General features: G+C 55.7%; 10 protein-coding genes across 10 annotated transcripts; 3 read left to right on the forward strand and 7 right to left on the reverse strand.

Moving 5' to 3' along the window:
- Nucleotides 1-1,596: 1,596 nt before the first annotated feature.
- On the reverse strand, nt 1,597-5,384 carry WHR41_06517 (uncharacterized protein; the record flags this gene model as incomplete). The annotated part of the gene is made up of 3 exons (XM_069375122.1): nt 1,597-3,629; nt 3,774-4,230; nt 4,839-5,384. 3 exons carry the CDS (start codon nt 5,382-5,384, stop codon nt 1,597-1,599), a joined length of 3,036 nt encoding a protein of 1,011 aa, XP_069228287.1.
- A 990-nt stretch (nt 5,385-6,374) lies between these two features.
- On the reverse strand, nt 6,375-7,727 carry WHR41_06518 (uncharacterized protein; the record flags this gene model as incomplete). Its single annotated transcript, XM_069375123.1, has 1 exon — nt 6,375-7,727. One exon carries the CDS (start codon nt 7,725-7,727, stop codon nt 6,375-6,377), a length of 1,353 nt encoding a protein of 450 aa, XP_069228289.1.
- Nucleotides 7,728-9,475: 1,748 nt separating this feature from the next.
- Nucleotides 9,476-11,098, reverse strand: WHR41_06519 (uncharacterized protein; the record flags this gene model as incomplete). The annotated part of the gene is made up of 1 exon (XM_069375124.1): nt 9,476-11,098. The coding sequence occupies one exon, from the start codon at nt 11,096-11,098 to the stop codon at nt 9,476-9,478; it is 1,623 nt and encodes a 540-aa protein (XP_069228290.1).
- A 592-nt stretch (nt 11,099-11,690) lies between these two features.
- WHR41_06520 (uncharacterized protein) lies at nt 11,691-12,578 on the reverse strand (the record flags this gene model as incomplete). Its single annotated transcript, XM_069375125.1, has 1 exon — nt 11,691-12,578. The coding sequence occupies one exon, from the start codon at nt 12,576-12,578 to the stop codon at nt 11,691-11,693; it is 888 nt and encodes a 295-aa protein (XP_069228226.1).
- Nucleotides 12,579-13,285: 707 nt separating this feature from the next.
- Nucleotides 13,286-13,849, reverse strand: WHR41_06521 (uncharacterized protein; the record flags this gene model as incomplete). The annotated part of the gene is made up of 1 exon (XM_069375126.1): nt 13,286-13,849. The coding sequence occupies one exon, from the start codon at nt 13,847-13,849 to the stop codon at nt 13,286-13,288; it is 564 nt and encodes a 187-aa protein (XP_069228224.1).
- A 505-nt stretch (nt 13,850-14,354) lies between these two features.
- Nucleotides 14,355-15,554, forward strand: WHR41_06522 (uncharacterized protein). The gene is made up of 3 exons (XM_069375127.1): nt 14,355-14,493; nt 14,552-14,703; nt 14,760-15,554. Exons 1-3 carry the CDS (start codon nt 14,475-14,477, stop codon nt 14,805-14,807), a joined length of 219 nt encoding a protein of 72 aa, XP_069228223.1. The 5' UTR covers nt 14,355-14,474; the 3' UTR covers nt 14,808-15,554.
- On the reverse strand, nt 14,913-15,626 carry WHR41_06523 (uncharacterized protein). Its single transcript, XM_069375128.1, has 2 exons — nt 15,396-15,626; nt 14,913-15,338 (listed from the first exon to the last, which is right to left on the reverse strand). The coding sequence occupies exons 1-2, from the start codon at nt 15,459-15,461 to the stop codon at nt 14,976-14,978; spliced, it is 429 nt and encodes a 142-aa protein (XP_069228222.1). The 5' UTR covers nt 15,462-15,626; the 3' UTR covers nt 14,913-14,975.
- Nucleotides 15,627-16,245: 619 nt separating this feature from the next.
- Nucleotides 16,246-19,702, reverse strand: WHR41_06524 (uncharacterized protein; the record flags this gene model as incomplete). Its single annotated transcript, XM_069375129.1, has 3 exons — nt 16,246-19,176; nt 19,233-19,369; nt 19,426-19,702. 3 exons carry the CDS (start codon nt 19,700-19,702, stop codon nt 16,246-16,248), a joined length of 3,345 nt encoding a protein of 1,114 aa, XP_069228229.1.
- A 1,008-nt stretch (nt 19,703-20,710) lies between these two features.
- On the forward strand, nt 20,711-23,221 carry WHR41_06525 (uncharacterized protein). Its single transcript, XM_069375130.1, has 2 exons — nt 20,711-22,746; nt 22,808-23,221. Exons 1-2 carry the CDS (start codon nt 20,927-20,929, stop codon nt 23,049-23,051), a joined length of 2,064 nt encoding a protein of 687 aa, XP_069228228.1. The 5' UTR covers nt 20,711-20,926; the 3' UTR covers nt 23,052-23,221.
- Nucleotides 23,222-23,792: 571 nt separating this feature from the next.
- On the forward strand, nt 23,793-27,556 carry WHR41_06526 (uncharacterized protein). The gene is made up of 2 exons (XM_069375131.1): nt 23,793-24,136; nt 24,374-27,556. The coding sequence occupies exons 1-2, from the start codon at nt 23,919-23,921 to the stop codon at nt 27,390-27,392; spliced, it is 3,237 nt and encodes a 1,078-aa protein (XP_069228225.1). The 5' UTR covers nt 23,793-23,918; the 3' UTR covers nt 27,393-27,556.
- The last annotated feature ends 404 nt before the right edge of the window (nt 27,557-27,960 follow it).

Below are 27,960 nucleotides of genomic sequence, written 5' to 3' on the forward strand. Positions count from 1 at the left end.
TCTATCGTCAACGGCAGCGGCAAGAAAACCGTCTCTCCACTGAAGCCGATCATTGGCCCGTTCAGCATCCCGGCCGACCATGAGTGCGCCGAAGAGCGCGGCATCTGCGGGAGCTGCGGCAGGAACATCGGCGACCCGGTGGCCCAAGAGGCCACGCTCATCTACCGTCAGGATCTCGCGCTCACAGAGTTGATGAGAGAAGACATCACAGAAGAGGACGCGAGGGGTACCGTGTTCGATCCTGCTACCAAGCTCAAGTGGGACGATGCTGAGAGCAAGTACATCAAGCTGCCGCAGGTCTCTGGATCTGTTCACCCGGCTGGCAATATGCCTGGCAACTCCGGTTTGTATCCCCTTGCCCATTTTGAGCTCATTGCTGATGACAATGCAGCTGCCATTGCGCCTTACTTTCTTGTCACCCCGACGAACAGGATCGATCTCGCCAACGCTGCTGGTGGCTCCAAGCTGCTCAGCCCCTTTCAGAGCGCCTCTGAGGAGAAGCCGATGGACTGGGAGATCGAGAGATCGTCCGCGCCTGAAGATGACGATGTCTTCGGCATCCCGCCGGCCAGCATTACCATGAATACTGATGTCCCAATGGACGAAGACCAAGAGTTCGACCAAGCAGCGGCGGACAGCAAGCCGCCGTCCCCCCTCGACGAGGCGCTATCCGAGGCGAACAGACTCCACAGCCCGACGAATTTGACCCAAGCCCTTCTCAGCGTCGCTACCGACGATGACGGCTCGCTGGGCTTCGACGACGATGTGGACACAGCCCTTGGCACTCCGACTCCAGCCTCACGCCACCACAACAGCAGGTAAGCGTTTATTTTTTTCTGGTTCTTGAGCGTGAGAAGGTGGGATTGATAGATTCCCGGGCAGCGCGTCATGGACAGGTTGGGCTGGAAATGAGGCGTTTTGGGAGACTGGATTGTGCACGTGACACAACGGTAGCAGCAGACTGACGATGAACGAATGGGTGAAGTCGGCAATTTTCTTCCACAACTGTTCACGTGCTCTCTCCGTGCTAAAGTTCAGTTTCAGTGGTCTAGAGGGGATGGAAGCACCGTATGGTCCTTGATTGTTGCAGAGATCCCGATGCGGGAACTCCGCGCCGTAGAACGACCGACACGCGATTGAGTTCCATTCTTGTACCGCTCTCTTCGAGCTAAAACAACATGTGAATACTTTGAAAGTGCATGGTAGCACCATGTGCTCTCCTGAATTTCCTACATAAATCAATTCGGATGCCTGACGACCAATGGTTGCAGCGTGCTCCTCAATTGCATCCTTCCTGCTTGAAATACAGTTCATACAGGATGGCTTGCTGTGCCCGGAGCATGCGATACTTTTAAGAAGTTACTATTTCGCTGTGTCAACCTCCGGACTCTCTTGGCGAAAGTTCCTTCTCAAAGTTCGCAGTTCATGGTAGCACTGCAAGAGTCCATAGAAGTGCTGAAAGCCTCGTAACTCATATGCCAGCAAAGATACCTCAGTGAGAAACGTTTTAATGATCTGTATTTCGATATTCTAGTTCATATAAGCATGTTTCATTAGTATGTAACTGTATTTAACACGGAAAAGCTTTAGCGAGCATTACAGTATCAACATCAACAGCATTGCCGAGCCCGCGACCGAACCCGCGAGCGACGCACCGCTTGGCAACTGCCCAGCCGCGCTGTCAGAAGATGCCGCGTCTGTTTCCGAGCTAGAACTTGTCTCTGTAGGGTCAAGGCCAGTGCTTGACGTTCCGGTGGCGCTTTCTGAAGAAGAGTCTTCAGTGGTTTGCACTGGCACTGTCGAGGTTGCATCGTCCTCAGCCACGACCATAGCGCTGCCGCTTGCTTGAGCAATGAAGGTCTTACCACCCACGACAGTCGTCTGTCCTGGCGTCAGCGTCAGCGTCCGATTGCCGTCCTTGACGATGATCGAGCTCCCGTCCGCAGAAGCTACGACCTCGTCGTCGCTAGTTGCCTGTTTCGAAAGTGTTGACGTTCTGCCACCGTCCACCATCACGACGGCTCCTCCAGTGGATGCCGCGCTCAAGGTCTTGCCGTCTATGACCGTTGCTTGCCCTGCGCTCATTGTGAGAGTCCTGCTGCCTTCTTGAATGACAACTGAGTCTCCGTCAGCAGAGACCACGTGCGCCTCATCGTTTGACGCTCCATTTGTGTCGGCAGATTTGAAAGAAGCAGTCTGCCCGCCGTGCACAAGGATTCCACCTGCAGAGGCAACGCTGATCTGCTCGCCAGCGAAGGTGGCCACGGTCCCGGGCGACATTGTGATTGTTGCGTCGGGAGCCTCTAGGATAATGGACGATCCTTGGGAAATAGCGGTGAAAGTTGACCCGTCCTTGGTCCAGACTGCGGTGCTCTCAGCGGCACTCTGCATGGCTTTGTTGGGAATGGCGAAGGTTGCTGTGCCTATCGCGAGTTCCGCGCCCTCGGAATTGATTTGGACGGTTTGCGAGCCAAAAATCTGAAGACTGCCAGGCTGAGCAGTTATAGTTTGTGTCGCGTCTGCTAGAATGACGCCATTACCTTGCCTCGAGGCTGTTATGACTTGGCCATTGACAGTCAGAGAAGTTGCTTCAGCCACTGGACCCGCTTGTGCTCCTATGAAGTGAGTCGCAGAGCTGTCGACTACCACAGCACCACCGCCTGGTGCAGCACTGTACACGTGGGTGCCGATGGTAGCCGCTCCGCCTTGTGTAACAGCTGCGGAAAGCCCATCTTGTGCGATGATGATCGACTCTCCTGCCTGTTTGATGGTTGCAGAGCCTCCGCCTTGCAGAGACGCCACCATGGCAGTGGGACTCCCTTGAGAAGGTCCGGACTGGCCCGTGAAAGGTTCCGGATCCGAGGGGTCATTTACTGCCTGCGTTTGGTGGGCGGGAGAGTTGCCAGGTGAAGGTTCAGCTTCCGGTGATTGGCCATCGCTGCTCGAATCAGAATCGGCAGGGTTGGCGCCGTTTGCCGGAGGATATTGCTCTCCTTTGGCTGAAGCCTCTGCAGATGCGAGTACGGACAGAGCATTCGTCGTAGCTGGTTTGTTATCTGGGCTATCCAATATAGGTGCAGGGCCACTGTCGGCTGGTTGTGTCGGATGGTCATCGGTGCTACTTTGCCCGTTGCTAGCGGGAGGGTCATTGCCGGCCTGCTGCTTTGGTCCATCATCTGTATTGCCTTGATCATTTGCAGCCGGATCATCACTTGTGTCAGATCCCGGCGCTGCATCTGGACTCGAAGTCGGCTTTGGCTGCTGCAAGGTCCCCCCGGAAAGTTCACCATCTGCAGGCTTGCCGGCCGTCGTTGCCGGCTTATCACTAGAGTCTACTGTCTGTGAATCTCCTGTACTTGGCTCGGGGTCTTGGTTCTCTGGTAGTGATGTATCGGAAGGCTTGGCCGGCTCAGGCTTTGAGGTGACCGGTGGATCAGTAGGTTTCGGGGTCGATGCGGGTGCAGCATCTGTCGTAGTGTCTGGGTTCCCGGCTGGGACGGTTGGTTTTGCTATAGAGTCCGCTGGTGTGAGAGCGATAGGAGGATCGTAGACGCCGTTAATGCCACCGATGCAGTTTGCCCAGTCGGGGTCGAGGTCACGCACTTCCATCGGGATGGACAGAATCGGGTCTGTCATCAGAGAGTCAGCGAGGTGGGATTTATGTTGAGCCTTAATTGGAGTTGATTGGTCTGATGGAAGTGTATAATCCACCTAGGGTACGTAATCATCCCATATTTGATGAAGAGGTTGGTAAAGAAAAGAAGACTACTCACCGTAAGGTGCTGTGCGTGGGCAAGTCCAGTTGGCAGGCATCGTCAATTGGTTCCCTCTCCGAGGATCAAACATGGCGTACGAAGAAGCACATCTAGGCTGACTCTGATAGATGTAGTCGGGAACCGGCGTGACGTATAAGTCAGTGAAATTGAACGATGCAGGTGATCCTAGACCATTGTAACGACCCCAGCCATAGAGGGAACTCAGATTCGCCGTGTTCGTGATGGCGACGATTTGATCGTAATGAGTCTTGCCGAACAGGCTGCAGCTGTCGCGAGCATAGAGGGAGTCGAACGAAACGTACACAGTTGGGCTAGTCAGAGTGGTACCGAGAGTGACGATGGTAGCTTTCTCGCTGCTGTTGCGAGTGATCGCAGAGTAGTTGCCATTTATCCAGGTGCTAGAAGCGGGAGGCCAGTAGATGAGCTGGACAGTTCCACCGTTGATCTGACATGACTGGCAACCACAGGAGCGAAGGCGTAAGATGGATCCCAGAAGAAGTTGTTGGTTGTTATCGTGGCGGTCTCCTGTTCCGTGCCTTTTGTCGTGGTCGTTGTGATGGTCGTCCAGTTCATCCCGCCGCCCACAACTCCATCCGACTGATGTCCATAGTATTGCTCATTTCGGAGAAACGCATCAACGAGCGTGGAGCATACAGATCCGGTGACGGCGGCTTGAGTGCAGGATGGAGACGGTCTGATGGCAAGCGAAATCAGTCGGTCGTCCTCAGATTGCCAAGATGCCACCGGTCCTGAGCATGATGGTGCTTGTGAGCTGGCGTAGACGTTGCTGGTGCAGCCTTCCGGCTTCGTGAGTGTGCGAGAGGCGTATTTATAGTAGACCCAATCTTCCCAACTTGATTGACATTGTGGCACGTAACTCGGAAGGGTGCATGATGGTTCGATCAAAGTGCCATTGCCAAAGAAATCAATGGATTTCCACTGGCTCCAGGTTTGAGACGTTAGACGAGTGGTAATTGGTGAGCTCCAATCTGAAAAAGAGGTGGACACTCCCGCTACGGTCGTATATGTTGCCTGAGGATGCACGCCATTGTACACTGTTACGGTCGTCGTTCCGGAAATGACTGAGGATGTGAAGTCGTAGCTATAGTCGGTAAAGAGCTTGGTGGTGGTCATGCCCACCTGGATATTCGTCCATGCTCGAGACGCCGATGAGTTTGCGGACCAATATGCGCTCCATTGCTGCCAGCAGTCACCCGTGAAGGACAGTGTGTAGTTCCCCGAAATAGGTGGGGTCGTTATTAATGCACTGGCGCTCGAAGAGGATGTTGTGGCAGTCGCCTGGGCCGTCGTGTTCGTACGTAAGGACTCAGCCAGTGACGATGTTTCTGTGGTCTTGCTGGCCGAGCGACTCATTCCCATCCCAGCTGCTACGAAAGCACCCAAGCCATCGGAGGAGGTCTTGGTGCTCGTAGTCAAAAGTTTCGAAGAGAAGTCAGAAACATCGGCCTTCCCTGATGTCCCTGCGCTCAAATTCGTGGTCGTGTTGCTCCATAGCGTGCCGTTTAACTCAGCATTACCGATAGAGCTGCAGAATATCAGTGCAAACACCAGCAAGACTGCTCGTATACTCGACCCGCTGTATGCCATGTTGCGGCACGGAGCGAAAGGCGCGGTGTCAAGCGAAGTACATGAAGTGGGAAGAGGACACTATGGGAAGAGAACACAAGCCTCACCTTTGACGCCCATGTGTGCGAATGCGCTGAGAATAGCGCATCCTGCAGGCACACGCCAGCCACGATGGCCGTCCTCGTCCGAGTGTGGCACTGTGGGTCGCTCATCTTTCAGCCGAAGGATTTTGGCTCCGTTTCAGTTACAGAGCCGCCAGCTCGAATTAGCAAGCCGGTGGCACGCCTTAGATCCGGGCCGACAAACGATAATGGGTGACAAAGACGCTTCACCAGGGTTAGATAGTCTCGACAAGCTGGTCTGGCAGGGGTTGTCGCTCACCTTATACGGTAAAGCTCGTGAATACTAGCAAGGAGGTCAGGCAGAAACGCAGCTGGGGAGATTGCCGGCTGGAAGGTGTCCACCTGAATTTGCCGCTTTCGGTGCCTGATTGTAAACCATACCTTATATCATCCATGCCCTCGCTGGAGCTGATCCTTCTATCATGATCTTGGCGCATTGCTTGGTCACCGACCGTCCGCTTGTATACCTATGTTTCTGTTGGCCGGCTGACAAAATCGACGATCCCTCGTATTTCGCGAGGCCAATAGACAAATTTCCCGCAGACGCCCCTTCGATCAAACAATTTGAGGGAGAGCCACAGGCACTGATTCGGCTTGGTAAATGAGCGAGTCTGTCCGTTTTGGTTGCAAACTTGTCGGCGAGGGCCTATAAGCCATGTGTTTCGACATTAAAGAGGGCCCGGCAGTCCAGGGTTTGTAAGTCAGACATTAAACTCAAAATCTTGCAAGAAGGACACGCTCTTGAATAGCTACGCAGTCAAATCCCTCCATCACATGATGACCATGGGCTTCAGATGCATTGCGACTATGCCGACACCGGAATTCTCGCGGCATAACTGAGCCATTCTCATAGTTGGATCCCCTTAGGCTAGCCCATAAACATCATCTCCTACTCTCGCTCCCTCAATAATCCCTCGCCTTCCTCTTCCCTCCTCTCCAACCTGACCCTTCTCCTGCCCTCCACCCACCCTTTCAACACAAGCCCATAATGCCACCCCAACCCCGCCACAAACCCCACAGCATCGTTCTTGAACGCCAGACACCCCGCCGCCGTAACAAGCATAACCATCCACCTCTCCCTACCCTCCCTCTCTACTCTCGCCCTTTTCTCCTCCCTGCCCTCCCTATCCTCCCCATTCCCAAACTCCCGCTCCGCCCGCGCCCACAAATCCTCCGCCGGCACGCTCACCTCCCGTCCCACCTTCGCCAACTCGACTCCCGCCGCCAGCACCATCACGCCCAGCAGGCTCTTCGGGAATCGCTGCAGAACCGGCACGACAGCTTCGCCCGCAAAGAGGCCCAGGAGCAATTTGACGCTCCCGAGCACGATTATGCTCGCGCCGCTGCGCGCGCCGAAAGCGTACTGGCCCGCGAGTCCGCCGCTGCCGTGGCACACGGACATGGCGCCGAACCAGCAGCCGAGGATGTTGGAGAGCGCGACGGAGAGGCCGAGGGAGGTTGTGCTGGGTGGTGGGGGGAAGGTGGGGAAGAGAGAAGCCGAGAGGGAGGTTACGGCTAGGATGCTGTTGAGAGTTGTTAGGGGGAGTTGGGGGAGGGAGGCAGAGAGGGCTGCTGGGAGCCAGGTGGATTTGGAGGGGACAAAGGGGTGTGGGTGCCAGAGGGCGGAGTGGTGGCCGGTGGTGGTTTTGGAGGGTTGGGTGGCGGCTAGGAGGAGGCCAAGTAGGAAGATGCTCAGGGCGTAGGGAACTCTGGGGAAGAGGGTGGTGAGGATGAGGAGTATGAAGGCGGCGATAGCGAGGAGCCTGTTGTCCAGAGCAGGTGTGTGCCATCCTAGGGGTTGGATTAGGGAGGTTCCGGCGCTGATTGCCAGGCTGAGTCCGGCGCCGACTTGGATGCCTTTGACGACAGGGACAGGCACCACCCTGTGTAGCCAGTGTAGTAGACCAGTCACACTGAGTAGTAAGACAGCGAAGGAGACTATCAAGCCAGCGGCGGCGGTCTCTTCTTTGCTGAACTTTTGGCTGATTGCTACGGCGGCGATGGCTTTCATTGGCTGCACCGGCAGAGGTACTCCGAAGAAGGCGCCAGTGAGGATGTTGGCGAGGCCGGAGAAAACCAGTGTGCTGGCCAGATCGATTGAACCGCCTATGCTCAGAGCGATCATCAACGGCAGAAGGGTGCCAAGATCACCCAAGGAGCCGGACAGCTCCGCCAAAGGTGCATCGCGCAGGGTTCTGAGGTTGTGCTTCGCTACCGCCTGCAGACGCGAGCGGAGTTCCATGGTTGCTGCAGGAGCTGAGCAGCGCTGCGAGACACCGTTATGATTTCAGGAAAATAGTTGTTATAGGAAATACCGCCTTATCTCCATCTCCCGGAGAAAGCAATTGAGGTTACGGAAGTGACTAAAGATAAGATGCGAGAGTCAGACTGATGAATCGAGCCCGGCGTCACGCGGCATTTGACGTGGTGTCTCCACCTGCAAGCTGCATGTGCCATGGGTGCTGACCGCACCTGTGCTTTCCCACCATGACTTTGTGCAACACCGAGCGGTACACAATGCGAGACGTCGCGATCGTTACCAGAGCCACTGAAGTTGTTCATTCATTGCCTTTTGACCCATGTTTTAGCCTAGCAGCGAATGCAGATGCGGAGGGCTACTTCCGCCAGCTACGTCCACCAGCGACTGTGCCCACACTCCGACCCAGCACTCATCCACGTGACAACCTCCCAACAGTCCTGCATTAGGGTAACGAATCGTCGCCCTCTCCACCCTCGCCTCCATTCTCATCCTCACTCTCGCTGCTACCCTCCTCCCTCTCCTCTTCCAACCCCATCAACTTTCCAGTCACCCCCAGCACGCCCTCGCCCTGCTCCTTCCCAAGCACTCCCTCCTCGACTGCGAGTTTGATACAGTCGCGCGCTTCTGTCATGTGCTCGTAGCAGTCCTCGCGCTCGCTGCACGCCAGCACCAAGCTGGCGTGCGCACGCATCATGAGCGGTAGGTCGGCGTGCTTGCCGTGCGCGGTGAGGAGCGTGCTGGCGATGTGCGCGGCGTCGGTGGAGGGTGTGGTGGTCTTGGAGTCGTTGTTTCCGGAGGTGGTGGCGGACTGGGATTGGGCGAGCATCATCTAGCGATGGTGGTTAGTATGATGGTTGGGGTGGGAGGGGGGAAGGGAGAGGCAGGGACGTACGGAGTTGTGCAGATCGATGTAGGTCTTTAGGCGGGGGCTGGTCTCATCTTCGGAGGTTGAGGCCTTTGATTCATCCTTGCTGTGCGTTGCTGTCTCGATCTTGACAGGAGTGATGGTAACGGTGGGCTGCTGGTTTTCGTCCGTCGGAGGCATATCATTGGTAGAGTGGTCAGATAGGCTGGTGCCTTTCGCGTTGCTGTTCGCGATTTGCTCGTTCTGTTGCTGGACCTTATTACTGGCGTGAGGTTCCTTCGTGGTTGACGGTTCGTGGGCGATGGCAGTTGCGTCTGTGGCAGGTTGAAGGCAACGCTCCTTCCCTTTGTCAGCCGGAGCTTGGTCGTTGGAGGTGTTCATGTCGGCGGCGGGTCTTGATACTGCAAAGAGTGAGAGAAACAGACTGAGAGCTCGTTTGCTGAATTCCGGCGATTGGGGCTTGTTGTTTATCGAACGAATTTCCTGAGTTTAACAAGAGGCATGTGAAAAGCGTCCGCACGTGACATGCGACGGCGGGCTCGACGGCAGTCTTGTACATGAGATATAAGTACATGAGATCGAGAGTTGACAAAAAACGTACGTCCACAAATCGGTCACAAGACGCGCTGGTCTCGACCGCTGTGCTCGCAAGGTGAAGTGATTTGAAGATCTCAGCTCTACCGAAACGAGTCTCGCGATTCATCGGTAGTACGTATACTCAAATATGTACGAGCTCCCAACAACAGCCAAGGAGCACAAAGTGAAAGTGGGTATATAACACCAGAACGACGAAGACCCCTATTGCCTCTGCAAAAGAAATTCCCAAACGCCACATCATGCATAAGCCATTGGCAATACTGTCCATCTAATCCTCCCACGGGAAGTCCGCATCCTCCACTCTATTGCAAGTCAAGTAACCCAACCCAGCCGGTCCGAACATGGTCAGGTCCAGCTCGAGGAAATTGCGCATCAATGGCCTGACAGCGTCCCGCGCCAAATTCTTCACCTCGTCCATTCTTCGCTCAAAGCGTCGCAGGTTGTCGCGCGTGTAGAGGTCTGGCGAGAGCTTGAGGAAGCGCTTGAGCTCGTCGTGCGGTAGGTACGAGGAGGCAGACGTCGAGCCGATGAGGCGGTATATCTTCCCTGTGTTGAGGGGACCGCTGGGCTGAGGATTGCTAGGCGGAGGCGGGACGCGCTGAGAGGCGAGGTGGTTCGTACTCCTACTTGCATTGCTCCTCGAATTGCTGCGGGATTCAGATGCGTTAGGTCGGACGGGTTCTTTCAGAATGCCGCTTGGGCCTGGTGTGGTATTCTCGGCGATCCATTGACGGAACAGACTCATAGCTAGCCAACTTAGGTAGTCGTTCGCTGGGGTGACACGCTCACCCCGGCTTGTTGTCAGAGTCAGACGCCAGAGCTTCATCTCCACGCGAGTCTTGCTCTCTTCCAGCTCATCGTACTTGTCTTCGATCAAGTCCATTACTGCAGCGTCGACTTGGTTGTTGAGTTGCGGTCGCGCTAGAGGCCATTGTCCGACCACATGAATGAGTGCTTCAGCGAAAATGGTGCGTGATCGGGCAAGGTAGCCCAGCTTAAGGTACGAAGGTGGATACTTCGCTATCTGCTTGAGCAACCTGGCGCCGAAGCGGAGCAGATGATGATCGACGCGCGTGCCAACAATCTCCAGCGCGTCGTACATGTCCGCCAAGTGGAGAAGGGCCTTGCATTCGGTGTAGGCGGTCGCGATATTTACATTATCCAGAACGGGCGGGTACTGATACATCGTGCGAAACAAGTTGTCGTAATCCTTGAGTACTTCATCGCCAGGCTCAGTGGTAACACTCTGAGGTGTGCTTTCATTCAGATTCAGGGCCGAGAAATTGGTCATGCTCCGGAAAAAGCCTTCGTTCGACGTAGGGGGCTTATTGCGCACAGCTGGCGGGCCTTCTGCGCCGCCAAAAATCGAAGGCGGAGAGATATCCTGCACGAGCATAGGAACATCCTCGTCTCCAGCCGAGCGCCAATCCAAAATATAACTCCAACGCTTCTTCGGCTGCTCAATCGACGGCCTCCGATCCGTACTGCTGGTGCGCGTGCTGCTGCTGCCGGCCACGCTGCTTTCTCCAATAGGCGGCAGCCCATTTGCGCTCCGTATATCGTCCATGGCCCCTACGCGACTCCACTCGGCTCGCATACCAGCTTCGAAGAATCCTGAACATTGGCTCAAGATAAGACGGTGCAGCAAGTATCTGTATTCCCTCCTGCCGCTGGCGTTTCTGAGCACGATCTCGACGTCGCCCGAGTGAGAGAAGACGGGAAACTCATTCTGTGGGACATGTCCGTTTGCGCCGCCATGATGTGTGCGCGCATGTCTGTGCCGTCTTGTCGCCGACCTGCCGGATGCGACTGAGGATGCGCGAGGCGCCGGAGCGCCGGAGGTGGGCGCTGGTATGTCGCCGTAGACCGGCGCCGGGTGTCGGGAGACCATGACGGCGATATGAAAGCGTGCACACGGCGGTGCAGGCTATGCGCTGGAGGTCTAGGTGCCTTTGCGATCGGGTCCTGGGAGACTTCTCGTTGCGAGGCGCATGTCTTTCGGCTGGCGGATCATAGTCTGCCGTGCGTCTTCACGGGCATATGGCGGTAGTGGCGAAGCGACGACATGGAGATCGTGGCGAGAGGACTCGGTAAGGACAGGGTGGGAGGAAGAAGGCCAGTGTTAGCAGGGAGGACGAGGTGGACTCAGTGCCGACCATGGCCTCGTGCGAGGCGCCGTCCGTTAAGCGAGTCAAGGCCCCGCAGCAGCCAAACAGCTGCTGGGTGGCGTTGCCCTGCGCCTGTCCAGACGCCGTCCCTTGCATCTGACTGGCTGCAGCCAGGCACGCCGTCGAAGCCAACCATACCACAACCTGCTATATACTGATCCGTCGTCGAAACAGGCGATACTTGAGAGCCGTTCATTGCGAATTGGTACTATCCGACGGCGACATATCAGCTTGAGCCTATTTGACAACAGCATCGACACACCATACTCTACACAGTTCCTCAGACACTCTGAGCCATCCATGTTCGATCTCCAATCAGATCCTCTTACCAGCTCCCCTGTTCAGCATCGCGCGATAGTCTCCCCATACATCCTTCACAGTACCAGCTTTGCAACCCCTCCTACCCTCAAGATCAACGGCCCGCATGCTCTCAAGCAAATCTGTCTCGCTAACCTCTCTCGCCAACGCTTTCCGCTCCTGTCCGGGAAGCGTGGCAGTCTTGTACTTGGGCGTGTAGAACTCGTCGAACGGCGCTTGAGGTCCATCCTGTAATTCCGACACACCTATGTCTCCCTCGTCAGCAGCAGGCGGACCATAAAACACCTTCGTCCCAGCGGGCACTCTCTCCAAAATCTCCGTAGCAAGACGAAAGAAGCCAGGAAACTTCCGCGTCGGATTAGCCGGCTCCGTAACCCCAAAGCCACCATCACCTCCATCCCCATCCCCATCCTCATCCTCATCCTCACCCTCCTCCCTCTCCTCCACATCCGGCAACACCAGCGCCCTCAACCTCAACCTCCTCAGCGCCGTCAGCGCCGTGAACGCCTCGAAATCCACCGTATCGTACCCCCTCCACAGCACCGCCGTGCAATCCAGCAGCACGCACAGGCGCTCCAGCTTCCCCAGCACGCGCTGCGGCAGCCGCGCCTCGTTGATCGCCGGCCACGCCGTGTCGTGCGCGTCGACCGCGATGTGCACCGTGTTCTCCACGTACAGGGTGCTGGCGGCTTCGGAGTGGATTTGCCGGTTCGTGGCGAGCAGGGCGGGCGAGATGGAGGGGGTCACGGCGTGGCGTTTGCTGGGCGTGCGGTGGAGGTAGAGGGTTCCTGTGGGGGCTAGGGCGAAGGAGTAGATCCGCAGGCGGAGCTCGGCGGGGAGGGAGAGGAGGCGGCAGGGTGGTGGGGTTTGTTCTTGGGCGTCCATCATTCGGAGGAGGTTTTGGTCAAGGCTGGAGTTTCGGATTGCTGTTGCGCTGTCGAGAAGTGGTGTACGGTCCGTGGTGGGAAACACGAGTACGGATTCTCTCTTGATGCTTTGCTAATTTCGACGGCGGTTTTGGAGGCGAATGCAAGGGCACCGGTAATGCAGTCCTGAGCTGGATATTCCTGATCGTAAGAGGCCTCTATGAGGTGTTCGAAATAGTGGAAGTGTTGGGCGGGGGCGTTTGTTGATACTTTGCCAATTTGGGCAGCGTCGAAAAAGGCGAGCGGACGCGAAGGATCAAGCTTGCTTCACAAGGGCGCCACTCAAGCATAGCACATCGTGAACATTGGAATGGGTCCTCCGGGTGCTTGACACCTAGTTCACGAGTTTTAATGATTGTTCGAAAGAGAGGGAAGTTATGCGAATGAATAGATCAGGTATGTTAGGTATCTTATGCATGCTTTAAAGCTCCAATGCGCCTCGCTCAATGATATGTACAATTGTCTGCCGTGTCGGATGCCATGCCATGGCTGTGAATCTGTTTCTTCTGTGAAACCGTACTGTAAGTTCCGTATCGCGCAACGGATGATCGACGGTATGGTAAGCAGCCCTCGTGTCCTTCCCTCGGACACATGTCACCGGGCAGCAGGCCACCAGCTTTCATGTTAGCCGTGACCTGGTCGTCGGCTCGATGTCTCTGCGCGAGCTCAATTGGCAGGCCTCGAACCGCTTGCGTCACTGCCATTTGGCTGCACAGTCTGCTCATAGTCCGGAGGCTTCAAGCCTGCCTGCTCCCGCGACAAGGCCTGCATCGGTATCGCCGGCTCCCCAGGCCTTGCCTGCCCTTGCGTATTCGGTCCACCCGCTTGCGAAGCACCATTATTATCCGTCGCTTGATCGTCTTTAGGCATGTACGGCGGAGGCGCCTCGCCGTTCTCGTCCAGCCCTTCCTCTCTGCTAGCCTGCGCGGTCCTGAACCCGTTGTTGTTCCAATATCGCCTTCGGTAGCGCATGTTGTCCCATTCTCGCGAAACGCTTTGAGGGAAAGCAGAGTTCTGGTGGTTCTGATAGATCTGCAGCGCCGCTTTCCTCCTCCGCCAAACGAAGTAGGCGCACAAGCCTGCGATGCATACGAGTAGGGCGAAGAAGACGAAATAGTAGTTCATGATACCGCGATTGTCGTCGCTGTCGCTGCCGCCCTCGTTGTTTACGTCATCGATGGACGTTGGCGATTGCCTAGGGAAAAGGAAAACGGGAGTCGGCGGCGCCATAGCCTCAGCACTGGCGGATGTGGCGGGTGTGAGGGATTGAGGTAGTAATGAGAGGTCGGTTGACTGAGGCAAGCCTCAGTCGTACAGAGGAGAATGCGTAGACGGTGTCAGGTCGTTCAAGAGAGGGACCGTTCGACTCAGGGATCCCAGCTCGCTTATCGGTGCCACGAGGTCGATCCAGGGACAAAGATCATTGTCGAGCTCGACAGCGGTCGATGCTGGTGACGAGCGTGTGCCGACGACAGAACGGTCGGGCACAGGCCAGGCTAGGAGGATTGGTATGTCATCGTGGTCGAGTGGCGAGAGGGCGCGAAAGAACGTCGCGGGAAAGCAAGAAACGGGCGGTGCATGGCAGAGGCGTTGCGTAACGGGCGGCCAGAGTCAAGCGACGAAGGATCGGCGGCGGGGAGAAGCTTTGCTTGGCTCCCGCTTTGCCGGCCCGGCGCAGGAGCTGCCACTGCCATCCGGGCTCCGGCACGCTGCGAGATGCTGTAGGAAGCATTTGGTGCATGTGATATCGAGAGATTACAGAGCTACTCCAGCCTGCCCGCCAGCCAGCCCAGCCACGCTCCCAGTATCATTCCTGCACCGGTCGTCGATCTCCACCTTCGCAAGCCTCGTGATCATGCCCCGCGCCTCCGCAGGTACAACAGGCCCTTGCTACAAATGTGAGCCAGCATGCTGACATGCAGTGTCTTCCAGGTGTGCTGGTAGAGTGTGACGCATCCATCAAGGCTATCATAGTCAAGATCAACTCCGAGAACCAGAACATCTACATCATCGAGGACATCGACGACGAGCACGTTCTCATCCAGGCTGCAAAGCACGATGAGCTGAAGGCAAGACTGAATGCGGTGTGTCTAGATTCTACTTTACTCACGATCTGTCGAATAGTACTGACACAACGCAGGCACTCAAAGACACCGTCCGCGAGCCTGAGGAGTCTGAGTCCGAGTGATGAGAGCACCAGCGGAAGCCGCCAGCTGCAAGGAGACATGCTCGCCACTCTCCTGGTCGACTTCTCAAACAATACCGTGCAGAAATTCTATCATAGGACACGGCATACTGTGATCACGGATTGATTTCAATTTGGTCTACATTCACGAAATACCCTCAGCATCGTCGCTTACGCAACCTCCTCGCTACCAGGCATAGCCTTCAACTGCGCAGCACCCTCCTGCTTCTTCAACCAACTCACGCGCTCAGGCGCGTAAAGCTCCACAGCCGGCTCAAAGCTGTTGAGAACGCTCAGGTCGTCCAGAATGCCGACCTTGACGACCCTGTTCTCGCCGAACGTCGGCGTCGTGCGCCACATGTTGGTGCCGCAGTCGCCGCAGAAGGAGGTCGTGACGTCCGCGCCGGAGTCGGCGCGCTTGGCCCACGTCTTGGGCGAGCCGGACGTGATCTTGAAGCCCTCGTTCGGGATGATGATGTTGGTGCTGTACGCGGAGCCGGAAATCTTCTTGCAGTCGGCGCAGTGGCAGAGGGCCTGTGGAAATAATGTCAGATGGGTTTTGGGCCATGTTTGCGCGAAAGAGACGCATACCTTAGCCGAAGGCTCGCTGTCCCACTCGACGCGGACCTTGCCGCAGGCGCATCCTCCCTTAGGCATTTTGAATATAAAGCGTAGATGAACTTGAAATGTGATTGGGCAGGCGTGTTCAGAAGAAATCACCACAATGAAAGGACCTCGATGGCCACGCAATCGCACCCCGAGTACTTATACCTTCACTCGCTCGCACCCACATGGCGGGGCTACGTTTCGCTTTGCTCTCGCGCGCGCGAGAGCAGGCGGGGTAAAAGCACCGAGGGGGAACAGAGCGCGGCGATGTCATCGCTCTCGCTCAGCAACTGGCCCACCCTCACGCCCGAAAGCGCTGGCGGGTGGAGATTGGCGCGTGCGAGATCAGCGCGCGATTGGAGCGTAGCAGCGTAGGCGCTGCGATGATTTGAGATTGTGAGAGAGCTGCTGACTGACCCCGCGGCTTGGAGGATTGGGCATGGCTTTCGGTGCGCCTCGGCTGCTTGGACGCTGGTGGTCGCTGACCGCTTCGCGTCTTTGGGAGGGACGGCTTATGATTGAGGGAATACAACGCATGTAAGAGTCGTCAAGGGGAGCGAAAGAGCGACATCGAGGAGCGAGAGGATGGTCAGCACGCGTGGGAAGATGCGCATTTCCGCGGTGGCAGATGATGATCGCTGCGGACAGCTTTGACGTCGATTCTTCTGGAGCCGTGAGGCGAGTCAGATCAACTACGACGCAGGTAATTTATCTTTCACGATTTTCTTGAAGTTATACGAACTATTGTACAGTGCCATTCGATATGCTTTCTTTGCGCCGCGAGTCAAAGTAGACGTGATAGAATCGACCGAACAGGAACAATCCAAGGACGACATCAGTCAAGCAAGCTGAAATTTTCCGACGAGATGCCCCCAGTGCCACTGTGGTGTCCTTCATTCTTGCCTCCCTCCTTCAAGGTCATTGCATCAACACCCTCCGCAGCATCATCAATGTCAACAAGCTTGGAGCCTGCCGCGGACTTGGCCGTAGGAGACAGGCGAACATCCGAAAGAGGTCTTGCCATTGCGGCAGCGTAGCGAGCCGACTCCGACTCCGCAAATGAGTGCCAGGATTCGCAAGACTTGGACGACTCAGACGAGGGCCGCTGTGGAAGATATCCCTTCTTCTTGCATGCGTTGCAAACGCAAGTTTGACCGCAAAGAGCGTTGCATTTGTGCCCACAGGTGAGAGTGCGCTCACAAGTGTGATGGCAGAGAACACCGGAGTGATCAAAAGGATGGCATGAAAGCGGGCACAAGTGGCCGCACGGCAGCGCCGCCTCACACTTCTTCTCGCAGCCACCCATAATCTTTTCCCAGTCGCTCGCGTCTTCGATCTCCGTCAACTGGTTGTGATTCCTGCAACGTAACGGCAGCTTCTCGGCGATTCTATTGGGCTCGATTGCTGGGCGTTCAGCCTTTCTCTTACTCCCGCCGACGATCTCGATGACATTCTTCCAGAGCTTGGTGCTGTTGGAGCGGTAGAGAAGCATTCCGTTGCCGAAGATGTAAAAGCCACATTGGGCGCGGGACAGCGCGACGCAGACGCGATTCTCGACGCCGAGGAAGCCGATCTGATTCTTCTCGTTGCTGCGCACGAGGGACAAAATGACGACTTTGTTCTCCTCGCCTTGGTAAGAGTCGACTGTCACAACGTTGAAGCGTCTGTTGTCAAGAGTGGGAGATCTGCGCAGACTGCTGAGAATGCGTTTGCGCTGACCGTTGTAGAACGTCAACACAGTGATGTCTTCGCTCTCCAAGCCGTTGTAGACAAGATACTCGACAAAACCGGTAATCATGTCCGCTTCATCCGCGTTGACACATGACATCTGATTGTCCCTGGTCTCCGGCCATTGATGGGAGAAGAAGAAAGAATTGATGCCACCCATTCCGGGCACATCTGGGCGGTTGGCTGGATTGGAGACGCTCGCGTGGTCCTGAATGAGGTTTCCGTAGATCGGATACAGCAGGCGGCGAATCTCGGGAATCATCCTGCGCTGCTTCGAAAGTGTATCGAATTCGACTCCATTGGTGACCATACGCTCGAACAGAGATATGTTGAGAAAGTAAGGTTGGTCCTCGTGTTCTTTCACGTGGCAGTGAGGTCGCAGCTGCTGGTGATCTCCGACGAGAATCAACTGGTGAAGCGAAGGCACGCATGCAGCGATGACAGGTGCTTCCAAAGTTTCCGCGGCCTCCTCAATCAGAACGATCTTAGGTTGAAGAGCAGCTATCAGGCCCCGGTATTTGCTTAAGCCAGTGGTTGTCAAGCCGATGATCTTCTGCTCACGCAAAATGTTTTCGTCGTTCTCCCAACCACCTATGCGACGGAGAAGCGATTGCTGATCGTAGGCCTTGACTTTCTCGCGTAACTTGTCGCGGATGTGCTTCTTCATTTCGGCCTGAAGGTGGCGGTAGACTGCTCCCCTGACGTTCTCCGGTATCTTCCAGAAGTCCTTCTCTTTGAGGTAGTCCTTCACCTTCTTCTCCGTCATACCAACAACCTTACGACCCGTGAAGTGATCGGCGATGTCGTAAGACACACCCTTTAGCTCATCAATTTCTTCGTCGTCTTTGGCGAAATTCTCAGCTTCGATCTCTTTGAGTTGTTCATACTCCAAGTCTGCTTCCTCGAAATCGAAGCCGAAGTCTTGATGCGACTCCTTTGGGTGTGGGACGTGTTCAAGTCCACGGCCGATCCATACTGTAAGAGGAGAGCGATTTGGGTCGCCTAGCGTTGTTTGAACCCATTGCGAGGCGCCGCTCTCCAGAGATGCTACTTGCTCCGCGGTGATGAGTCCAAAGTATTCGAACACACGATGGTCAATTGCTTGCTTCTCGAGAGCTTGGAGAGGCTTCAGTATCTCGACGATCTCTTTTTCAAGGTCCCTCATCTTCTTTCTTGCCCCTGCTCCCGCGCTACCGGCCAGCGCATTGCTCGATTGGGATTTACGAACTTCGAAGAGGGTTCGCTTCTTAACGACGTCTCTGTCCTTAGATCTGCCGCCGAGACGAACGAAAGATTCTTCAAATGCGGCGATGTGCCGCAACAGCTGGTCCAAAGCATGGTTGGTTTGGCAGGTGACGATGATCGGTGGGTCTCCATGCTTCATGTTGGCCAGCATGATTTTGATGGCCTGCACTGAAACAAAGGTTTTGCCGGTACCTGGAGGTCCTTGGACGATAGCCAACTTCTTCGTCAAGATCCGCCGCAAGGCTGCGGTCTGAGACTTGTCAAGGTCACTCTGAGGTTGATCCGGCCACGCCCGAAGCATGTCGATGCTCTCGTAAGTTTCGTGCTTATTGTTGACGAACACAGGAGTCAAGTCCATATTCTGCTTGTCTTTGACGTAGTTTGGCGCTTCAACGGAAGGTTCGACCTTGACCAGATGCTCTGACAAGGGAAATGGCTCGGTGGCGATCTTTTGGAGGGCCAGTAAGGTGTGCCGCTCTGCCTCGTAGTAACCAGAACGCTCTTCCACCATTACAAATTTCAATGCAGGATCAATTTCTAGGTCTGAGGCGCACGCAATGAAAAGGTCCAGTTCCGGTGAGTCGTGGTTGATCAGCGCAAGGGGGCGCGCTGCAACTGTGGCTACGATCGCCTTGTTTTGGAACATGTCGGAAGCAGGGGTGAGTACGACCAGACTCCCGCTGATGAGCCGTTTGGACTGTTCCCAAATGATCTTCTTTTGCGCGCGAAAGGTGCTGAATGTCACTCGTAATGCGACACCTCTTGTAGAACAAGTGACAGCAGTCACAAAAACCTGTAGCACCACATCAGCTTAGATCTTGATGTGTTGCGATTGAAGATAGAGCTTACGTCTTGATAGATTCCGAGAGTGCCGCGGAAAGCATCTTCATTCTGATCAGGATTCTCGCGGACGTCACGAACAGCCTCGCGGAGCGGACGAAGAGCGTCTTCGCGCAGTAACTCGTAATGAGCGGACAGGTATTCCTCTGCATTCTCACATTAGTACGGGCACAATAGCGAGGCAACTGAGTGGGCGATGTACCCGTCGATTCCCAGGCACCTTCAGTGCGGTTAGGGGCGAGCTCGATGATGTTCGAACTCGAAGATCCGTCGCTGTCCAGATCCAGCACTTCGGTGGGCGTCGGCAGCTCAGGGCGGTCAAACCACGGACCAGCTCCCGCCGGCCTTGTTGTTGGCTCGTAGTAGTCCCGTACTAGGTGGTTGAGTTTCTGTGGGAGTAACCAGACGTCTGCCTTGGCCTTTTGCGGCGCAGCGACACGATTGGAGCGCCTAAAACGCTCTAGCAGGCTCTCGTTCATGTTGAAGATCGAGTGGGCGATGAAAATTCGCCTAAGGGGGAGGTGGGAGGAGGTGAGGAGAGGCAAACGCGGAGGGAAAATAGCATGCGCCCTCAAGGCACACGCAAGCAGCCACGCTTCTCCTTCGCCGCAGATCAAATGCTGATGGTGTTACCAGCACGCTCCGTCTCAAGCAGGGGGTGTCAGAGGCGAAGAGAAAGGCTTGCCAGTGGTGTTGTTGACGATCAGCTGGCGGATAGTGAAGAGCAGAAGTGGCGCGTTTGTCTGTTGCGCTTGGGATCAAGTTTGGGCTTGCGAGAGCAAACGGAAGGAACGCGCCACTCGCATTGGGAAGGCGCGTCTCACGCCTTGGAGCGCTGGGGTACCTACATCTCGGGCCAGTGCAGCCTCAGGCTTTGAGAAAAGTGAGGTGCATGTGGAATCACCTAGGGAGAGGACATATCCTGTCACGTGCTCTGCGCCAGACGAGAGTGCCCACGGCTACCTGAGCAAACGAGACCGTTAGACGCTTGACGGCATCATCTCGCGGAGGCTTACTCTTGTACAGCAGACTGCAAAATCCTAGATACTTTCTCAGTACGCAATCACGGCAAGGACTTACCTCACCTGCATCATCCTAGAACGAAAGGCCCCGTTGCGTGTGGACCTTAGGCCAGGCCGTAGACTTGCACAAGCTCGCTTCAGCACATTCAATTCGCATCTGCAAGCGGACGAGAGGCCTCTTTCGCAGGCTCAGCACTCTCGGATGGAGGATGGGGGATGATCCACCACGATTTTCACACATATGAAACGGAAGGTAATCATCGACAACGATGGTGTCAGGGACGAAGCTCGACACTTTCGAAGCTTGACTAGGAGATGGCGTGATGCGGCTCTGCGGGCCGAACCCAGTCTCCCACCTCGCCAGGGTGGATGCAGCAGGCGTGTGGAGTTGCGGAGGAGGTTCGGAAGTGTGCTGGTGACTTCGAGAGCTGGGTGCGGATGCGCGACGCCGACGCCGACCTGCGCCGCACAGTAATACGCATTGTACAGATTCCCGCAGGACGTCGCACGGCTTGCGAAGGTGGGAGAATCTTCGACCATTTGCTTGCTATTTCCGGCAAACCTAACTACACGACTGCGGCCCAGCCGGCGCAAAGCCGACGCATCAGACCCCGAGATCTACGCGACAATTAATTCCACACGCAGTCCTCAGCAAATACCCAGCGCCTCTCGGTCGCGACAATGGTCTCTTTCGATGACGACATGGATCCCACTGCTGGCTCAGGGGAGGAAGACGAGGATGAGGAGATGGAGGATGTGAACGATCCCAACGACGACCAAGACCAAGATCAGGACCAGGATGACGATGCAAATGGAGATGAGGATGAAGAGGACGAGAACGATGACAACGATAATGACGAGGATGACGAGGGCGATCAAGACGAGCCAGACACTGCTACGCGCCGAGCTAGTCAGCCACAGCGTCCTTCCAGCAGAGGAGAGCAACAATCCAATCCTGCTGTAGTACTCACATCGCCCTCGCCACGGGGAGGGCGATCGCCAACTGGGGCAAACTCGGCTCCTTTCATACCACCTACGCGACCGGAAGCACTGAGCGCGCAAGCGTACGACATAGTCCCTACAATGGCCGCACCTCAGAGCACATCGATCAATGCTGTGGCAGTGACCCCAGACATGCGCTGGGTCTTCAGTGGTGGCACAGATGGATACGTGCGAATGTACAATTGGGTAGACACAGTAAACGGCAAGGTGCCGCTTACGGTCGCGCAAAAGCATCCCTTCGTGGACAGCGTCATGAAAGCCGGATCTCTCGTCACATACTGGGAGAATGAGGAGCACGCGATCCGGACACCGCCGGCGGCCGACGAGGGCAAGTGGACTTCGCCCGTGTACTCTCTGGCTGTGCAACATCAGGCGACATGGCTGTTATCAGGACTCGAGAGTGGAGGCATCAACTTGCAGACTTGCAGGCACCAGGCAGGAACCAGGATCACGACGCTGAAAGAGCACACGAGTGCAGTCTCTGTGCTGAGCCTTTCGCAAGACGAGACAACATTCCTTTCTGGTAGCTGGGACAAGACAATACACGATTGGGATCTCAACACTGGCAAAGTCAAGCGATCATTCCGAGGAGCTGGAGGGCAGATCAGTGCCATCGAGGTGCGCCCAATGAGCGATTTACCTGTGCCTGAAGTCACGGACAGCCTGCCTGAGCCCACGAACGGGACATACTCAAGCAATAACGGCGCACCGTTTGCCAATGGATCGCTGTCGAACGGGGTTAACAATCAGGACGGCGAGGAAGATGCTCTGGGCTCACCTACAGGCAGCCTTTTTGGCGAAGACCACGGATCGCTTTTCGGCGAGGACACCGGTAACGGCGGCGGTACTGGTGGGGACAACGTATTTGGTGACGACGATGATGAATTGACCAGAGCACTTACGAGCGGACTTCAAGAAGACGACGCGCCTGGAGAAGAGGACACTGACATGACTGGCATGGGCAGCGGGGGTCCTGTACAACCACCCGATCAATTAAATGAAGCACAAGAAGCTAGCAACGGTGGCGCCGCTGATCCATCAACAAAAGAAACAGACGAGCAAGTCAACGGTCAACCTCAGCAATCCTCCTCGAAACCCTCAAGTCCTCTCGCAAACGGCCTTCCACATTCGGACGAACCGCTCACTGCGCCACCTACGAACGAAGAAGAGAAGTCTGCGTCCGATCTACCGCCCCAAAGCGAGTCCACATTCCTCGACGCTTCTCAAGACGGCACCCTCCGCATCTGGGACCGCCGCATGGCCTCACCCATCGCCACAATTGTCCCACAAGGCGGCACGCCTCCCTGGTGCACAGGTGCATGCTGGAGCCCAGACGGCAACTTCATCTACGCAGGACGGCGCAACTGCTCGGTCGACGAATACTCGATTCACCACTTGGGCAGCAAGCGCAGCGAAGCGAACCGCAACTTCAAGTTCCAAGCCGGCAGCGGGCCCGTGTACGCCGTGCGCGCGATGCCCAACAAGCGCCATCTCGTTTGGTAGGTCAAAATTGCTCAGCTCTCACGTACCATGTATTCTGCTAACCACATCTTCCCACAGCGCCTCGAACGACATTCTACGCATCTACGACGTCAACCAATCCGAGTCTTCTCGCCACCGCACAGTTCCTTTCACCATCGTCCCCGGCCACCGCGGTGGTGTCATCTCCTCTATCTACGTCGACCCCACATGCCGCTTCATGCTCTCTGCTGCCGGCAACCGAGGCTGGGAAGGCGGTGGAACGGAGGTCTTGCTGGGCTACGAAATTGGTGTGCAGGATGGGAGCGGCGTGTGGCATAAGTGATGTGGGCTCGTACGGAGTATGTGAATTGGAAAAGTTTGGACACGGCGATGTTGCGGCTGCATTGTTATTTGATACCCAAGGTTGTTTTGAATGGGCGATTTATTTCTGTCGTGAGGGATATACCATGTTGAGTAGGCAGAGGCGTATAAATTTATTAGAAATTCGCTACGCGGTTTGTGGAATCGTCTGTTTCTTCGCAATTTGATTGATGGTGAAATTGAAGATCAATGCACGCACGCGGCCTGCGATGCAACAGTTGCGTGCTGCCTGCATGTTGATTTGGCGTTCGACCTGACAGGTGGTATTCGAAAAAGTGGGTGTCAAGATCGTTTGGTGGGTCAGGGTGCCGAAGACGCGGTCGTGATCAGGCTCTCTGCTCATGGTGTAGGAGCAAACCCAAAAGGCCGGTCGTCAACATGGTGCGTGTGTCACGACGAGTATTTCGAAAAAATGGTGATGGAATTTTTCTTGTTCTTAACAGCATCAACTCCTGCAAAATTGAACGAGCATACATACATCTGAAGATCAGTGGCCAGCACCTGTTCAGTGCAAGATGATCCCTGGTTGGGGTAAGTAGGGTTGCTCGACGCCGTTGATCCCGGCTTGCAGGTTTCTTCGGCGCCGCGGTACCCCGGCTTCCGGCTGGTCGATCGCCGACTAGCGCGCGCGTTGCCCTCACAACAACGGCTGTGTAAACTTAGCGCGTTGTTTGGCCGTGCCCACACCTGGATCATCATCAGACATTAACCACCATTCGCGGCCGAGTGCTAGTCGCCCTCTCAGCTGATTCACATCGCTCTGCCATCGCTAGAAGAAAATTATGTTCGCTTGATATCGTTGCATCGCACATTCCGCTCGCTACACACAATGGACCCGAACTCTCCGCCCGGCTATGGGCCGCCTCCAGGTTACGAGGACGAGACCACACCTACCCATAGCCCCAGCATGCGCCTATTGAATGGTGCCGACAATGCTTCTCCCACAAGACCAACACCACGCTCCGCAGCACGCGCTCGAGCAAACGATGCCTTCGAAGCCGCGCGACAGCGATTCGCGCGAGCTGCAGACCCGAGTCCCACGAGACCGTTAGTTTCCCTCTCCGATGTTTCGACCGATGCAAACCTCAGCCCACGCGTCAATGACCCTCCGACGGCTACGAGTAGCCAGGTCTCCGCGGACGACCGACAGGACGGCCGCCAGAACAGTGTCGAGGATCCCTTCTCCGACACAGCCGGACCGTCCGGGCCACGAAAGAGGCAGCTGAAAGTCCGCTTCCAAAGCAGTCCACGTAGTTCTCCAGACTTACCCTCCTCCTCCCACAGACCGAGTCCTCCCTCGCGTGCCTACCAGCCTGCATCGGCTACAGGAAGGCCCTCCTCAAGACAGACGTCAATTCTAGAGAATGCGCCCGACCTTACGCCCTCCGCTGCGGAGGCTTCAACATATGCTCCTTCATCCTTCACACCCTCATACGCACCATCATACTACCCAGATGCGTCTGCGTACAGACCATCTTCAAGAGGATCGGAGACGCGGACGATGTCATACTCGCCTTCTCGGGTGTCAAACGAGTACAGCAGGCCACCTCCGAGCAGTGTGCCTTTTGAGCCGGCGGATATCAACGGGAGTCCGAGACCAGGAACACCTTCATCACATTACGGGGGCTCTCCCAAGCGGCCGCTCCCTCCACAGCCCCTCTTTGCAGCAGGGAGACCGCTACCTACCGAAAGTGACAAGGACCCGGACATGACAACAATCCCGATCGAAGGCGACGTCGACGATGTGTTTGGACCAGCGGCTGACGATGACGACCTCTCACGACCAGAACTGAGGAAAACGGACAGCTACATGTCAGAGTCGACATTCACAGAATCGCTCTATGATGAGAAAGATGATGTTGACGACGAGCTCTACGGTCCGGCTCCCACAGGAAAGCAGGCCCGGCGTGGGGCGAGAGAAGCACAACTTTCGAAAAAAGAAGTCAAACTCATCAACGGCGAACTGATTCTGGAGTGCAAGATCCCGACGATTCTGTACTCATTCTTGCCGCGACGCGATGATGTTGAGTTTACACACATGCGGTACACGGCCGTGACCTGCGACCCGAACGATTTTGTCGAGAGAGGATACAAGCTGAGGCAGAACATTGGCTACACCTCGCGAGAGACAGAGCTGCTGATCTGTGTCACCATGTACAACGAGAACGAGATCGACTTCACTCGCACGATGCACGGTGTCATGCGCAACATTGCGCACTTTTGCAGCCGTTCGAAATCCAGGACTTGGGGCAAGGACGGATGGAAGAAGATTGTCGTCTGCATTATTTCCGACGGTCGCTCCAAGGTCCATCCTCGAACGCTCGACGCACTGGCGGCAATGGGCTGTTACCAGGAAGGGATTGCGAAAAACCAAGTCAACCAGAAGGAAGTCGCCGCTCACGTCTACGAATACACCACGCAGGTATCGCTCGATTCAGATCTCAAATTCAAGGGTGCAGAGAAGGGCATCGTTCCTTGTCAGATGATCTTCTGCCTGAAGGAGAAGAACTTGAAGAAGCTGAACAGCCACCGATGGTTCTTCAACGCATTCGGCCGCGCCCTCAACCCCAACGTCTGTATTCTTCTCGATGTTGGTACCAGACCCGGAGACGACTCTCTCTACCACCTCTGGAAGGCGTTCGACAGAGATTCTAGCGTCGCAGGTGCTGCAGGCGAGATCAAAGCAGCAAAAGGCAAAGCTTGGAGCGCTCTTCTCAACCCGTTGGTCGCAAGTCAAAACTTCGAGTACAAAATGTCGAACATCCTGGACAAGCCTCTGGAGTCGGTTTTCGGATACATCACTGTGTTGCCCGGCGCCCTGAGTGCGTACCGATACCACGCACTTCAGAACGACGAAAATGGACATGGCCCTCTCAGTCAATACTTCAAAGGTGAAACACTCCACGGCCAGGATGCAGACGTCTTCACCGCAAACATGTACCTCGCCGAAGATCGAATTCTCTGTTGGGAACTCGTCGCAAAGCGCAATGAGCGATGGGTGCTGAAGTACGTGAAGAGCGCTATCGGAGAGACTGATGTTCCAGACGCAGTGCCAGAGTTCATCTCTCAGCGTCGTCGTTGGCTGAACGGTGCTTTCTTCGCAGCCGTGTACTCTCTTCTGCACTTCAGCCAGGTCTGGAAGACGGATCACTCGTTCGCTCGCAAAGTGCTGCTGCACATCGAGTTCCTTTACCAGTTTCTGAACCTTCTATTCACATTCTTCTCGCTCGGTAACTTCTACCTGACATTCTACTTCATTGCTGGCTCGCTTGCCGACCCGAAGATCGATCCATTCGGACACAATATCGGAAAAGTCATCTTCTACATCTTGCGCTACACCTGCATTCTGTTGATCATGATGCAATTCATTCTCTCCATGGGCAACCGACCTCAGGGTTCCAAGAGGATGTATATGGGCAGCATGATCACGTACGGAATCATCATGGCCTACACGACCTTTGCCGCTCTATACGTCGTTGCAATCCAGCTGACAGGCGACGAGGACATCGAACTGGGCAACAACATCTTCACCAACATGATCGTCTCCACGCTCTCCACCATCGGCCTCTACTTCATCATGTCCTTCCTGTACCTCGATCCCTGGCACATGTTCACATCCAGCGCGCAATACTTTGCTCTTTTGCCGTCTTACATCTGCACTCTGCAAGTCTACGCCTTCTGCAACGCCCACGACGTCTCCTGGGGCACGAAGGGTGACAACGCGAGCAAGGCCGACCTCGGTGTAGCAAAGGGCTCCAAATCCGGCGTCGTCGAACTCGAGATGCCGTCCGAGCAACTCGACATCGACTCCGGCTACGACGAAGCGCTCCGCAACCTCCGCGACCGCGTCGAGGTCCCCGCCCCAGGCCCGAACCAGACGCAAATCCAGGAAGACTACTACCGCGCCGTGCGTACGTACGTCGTCATCGTCTGGATGTGCTGCAACGCCGTCCTCGTCATGGCCGTCAGCGAGGCCTACCCGACCAACAGCATCGGCGAGAACTACTACCTCAAGATCATCCTGTGGTCTGTTGCCGCGCTTGCGCTCTTTCGCGCTGTGGGCTCAAGTACGTTTGGCATTATCAATATTATCCATTCGATCATCGAGGGCAAGGTCAAGTGGGGCGCGAAGAGCGAGGCGGGTAGTGCTACGGCTAGTAGCCGGAATGGCATGAGCACCTGGAAGGGCGGGCAGTCGAGCAGCTTCAGCATGCCGAGCTGGATGAGTAGCAGCGGAAGCTGGGTGAGTAGTAAGGTCAGCAGTTTCACGGGGAGTAGCGCGGGCAGTGTGTTCAGGCGATGAGAGCACGATGATATTGATTTGGGGTTTCACGGCGTTTAGCGGTCCGGGCGATTGGGCTGCCACGATTACGAACTAGAGGTGGTATTTGTATATTCGCACAGGACATCAGGACTTTTCCGTATTCCATACATGAGAGAAAGTTTTCTATTTCGCAGGTATATCAATGCTTTTGGGTAGTGTACTTTGCTGAAAATGATTGCGCATGGCTGACTGAGAGGCCACAATGCTCGCATGAGTGCAGCACCGAGTTCGGAGGCCCTGCGTATGGGCGGCTGGGGGAACCTATCCGTCCAGAAGACGGCACAATGATCCTCATCCCTCGACTCTCAGGTGAGCAACTTCTGTCGTCTCATAACGGAAGTGAAGGTGTTAAGCCTCAGCAAAATCCGTTCGCGGTATACTTGACACGAGTATTGAGCAACTCGTCCTGGCTGCGGTGTACTTCGACTTGAGCTCGATCGCACCACGGAAGGGGATCGGAAGACCTCATTACTGATTTGGTGGACATTACGCTGACCGAGATCTGGTTGAGGGTACCTCAAGCCCTGCACAGGGGACCTCAGTTGTT

This window comes from Cladosporium halotolerans (genome assembly GCF_011745625.1).
Source record: "Cladosporium halotolerans strain TM138-S3 chromosome Unknown Sca21, whole genome shotgun sequence".
NCBI classification, from domain to species: domain Eukaryota; kingdom Fungi; phylum Ascomycota; class Dothideomycetes; order Cladosporiales; family Cladosporiaceae; genus Cladosporium; species Cladosporium halotolerans.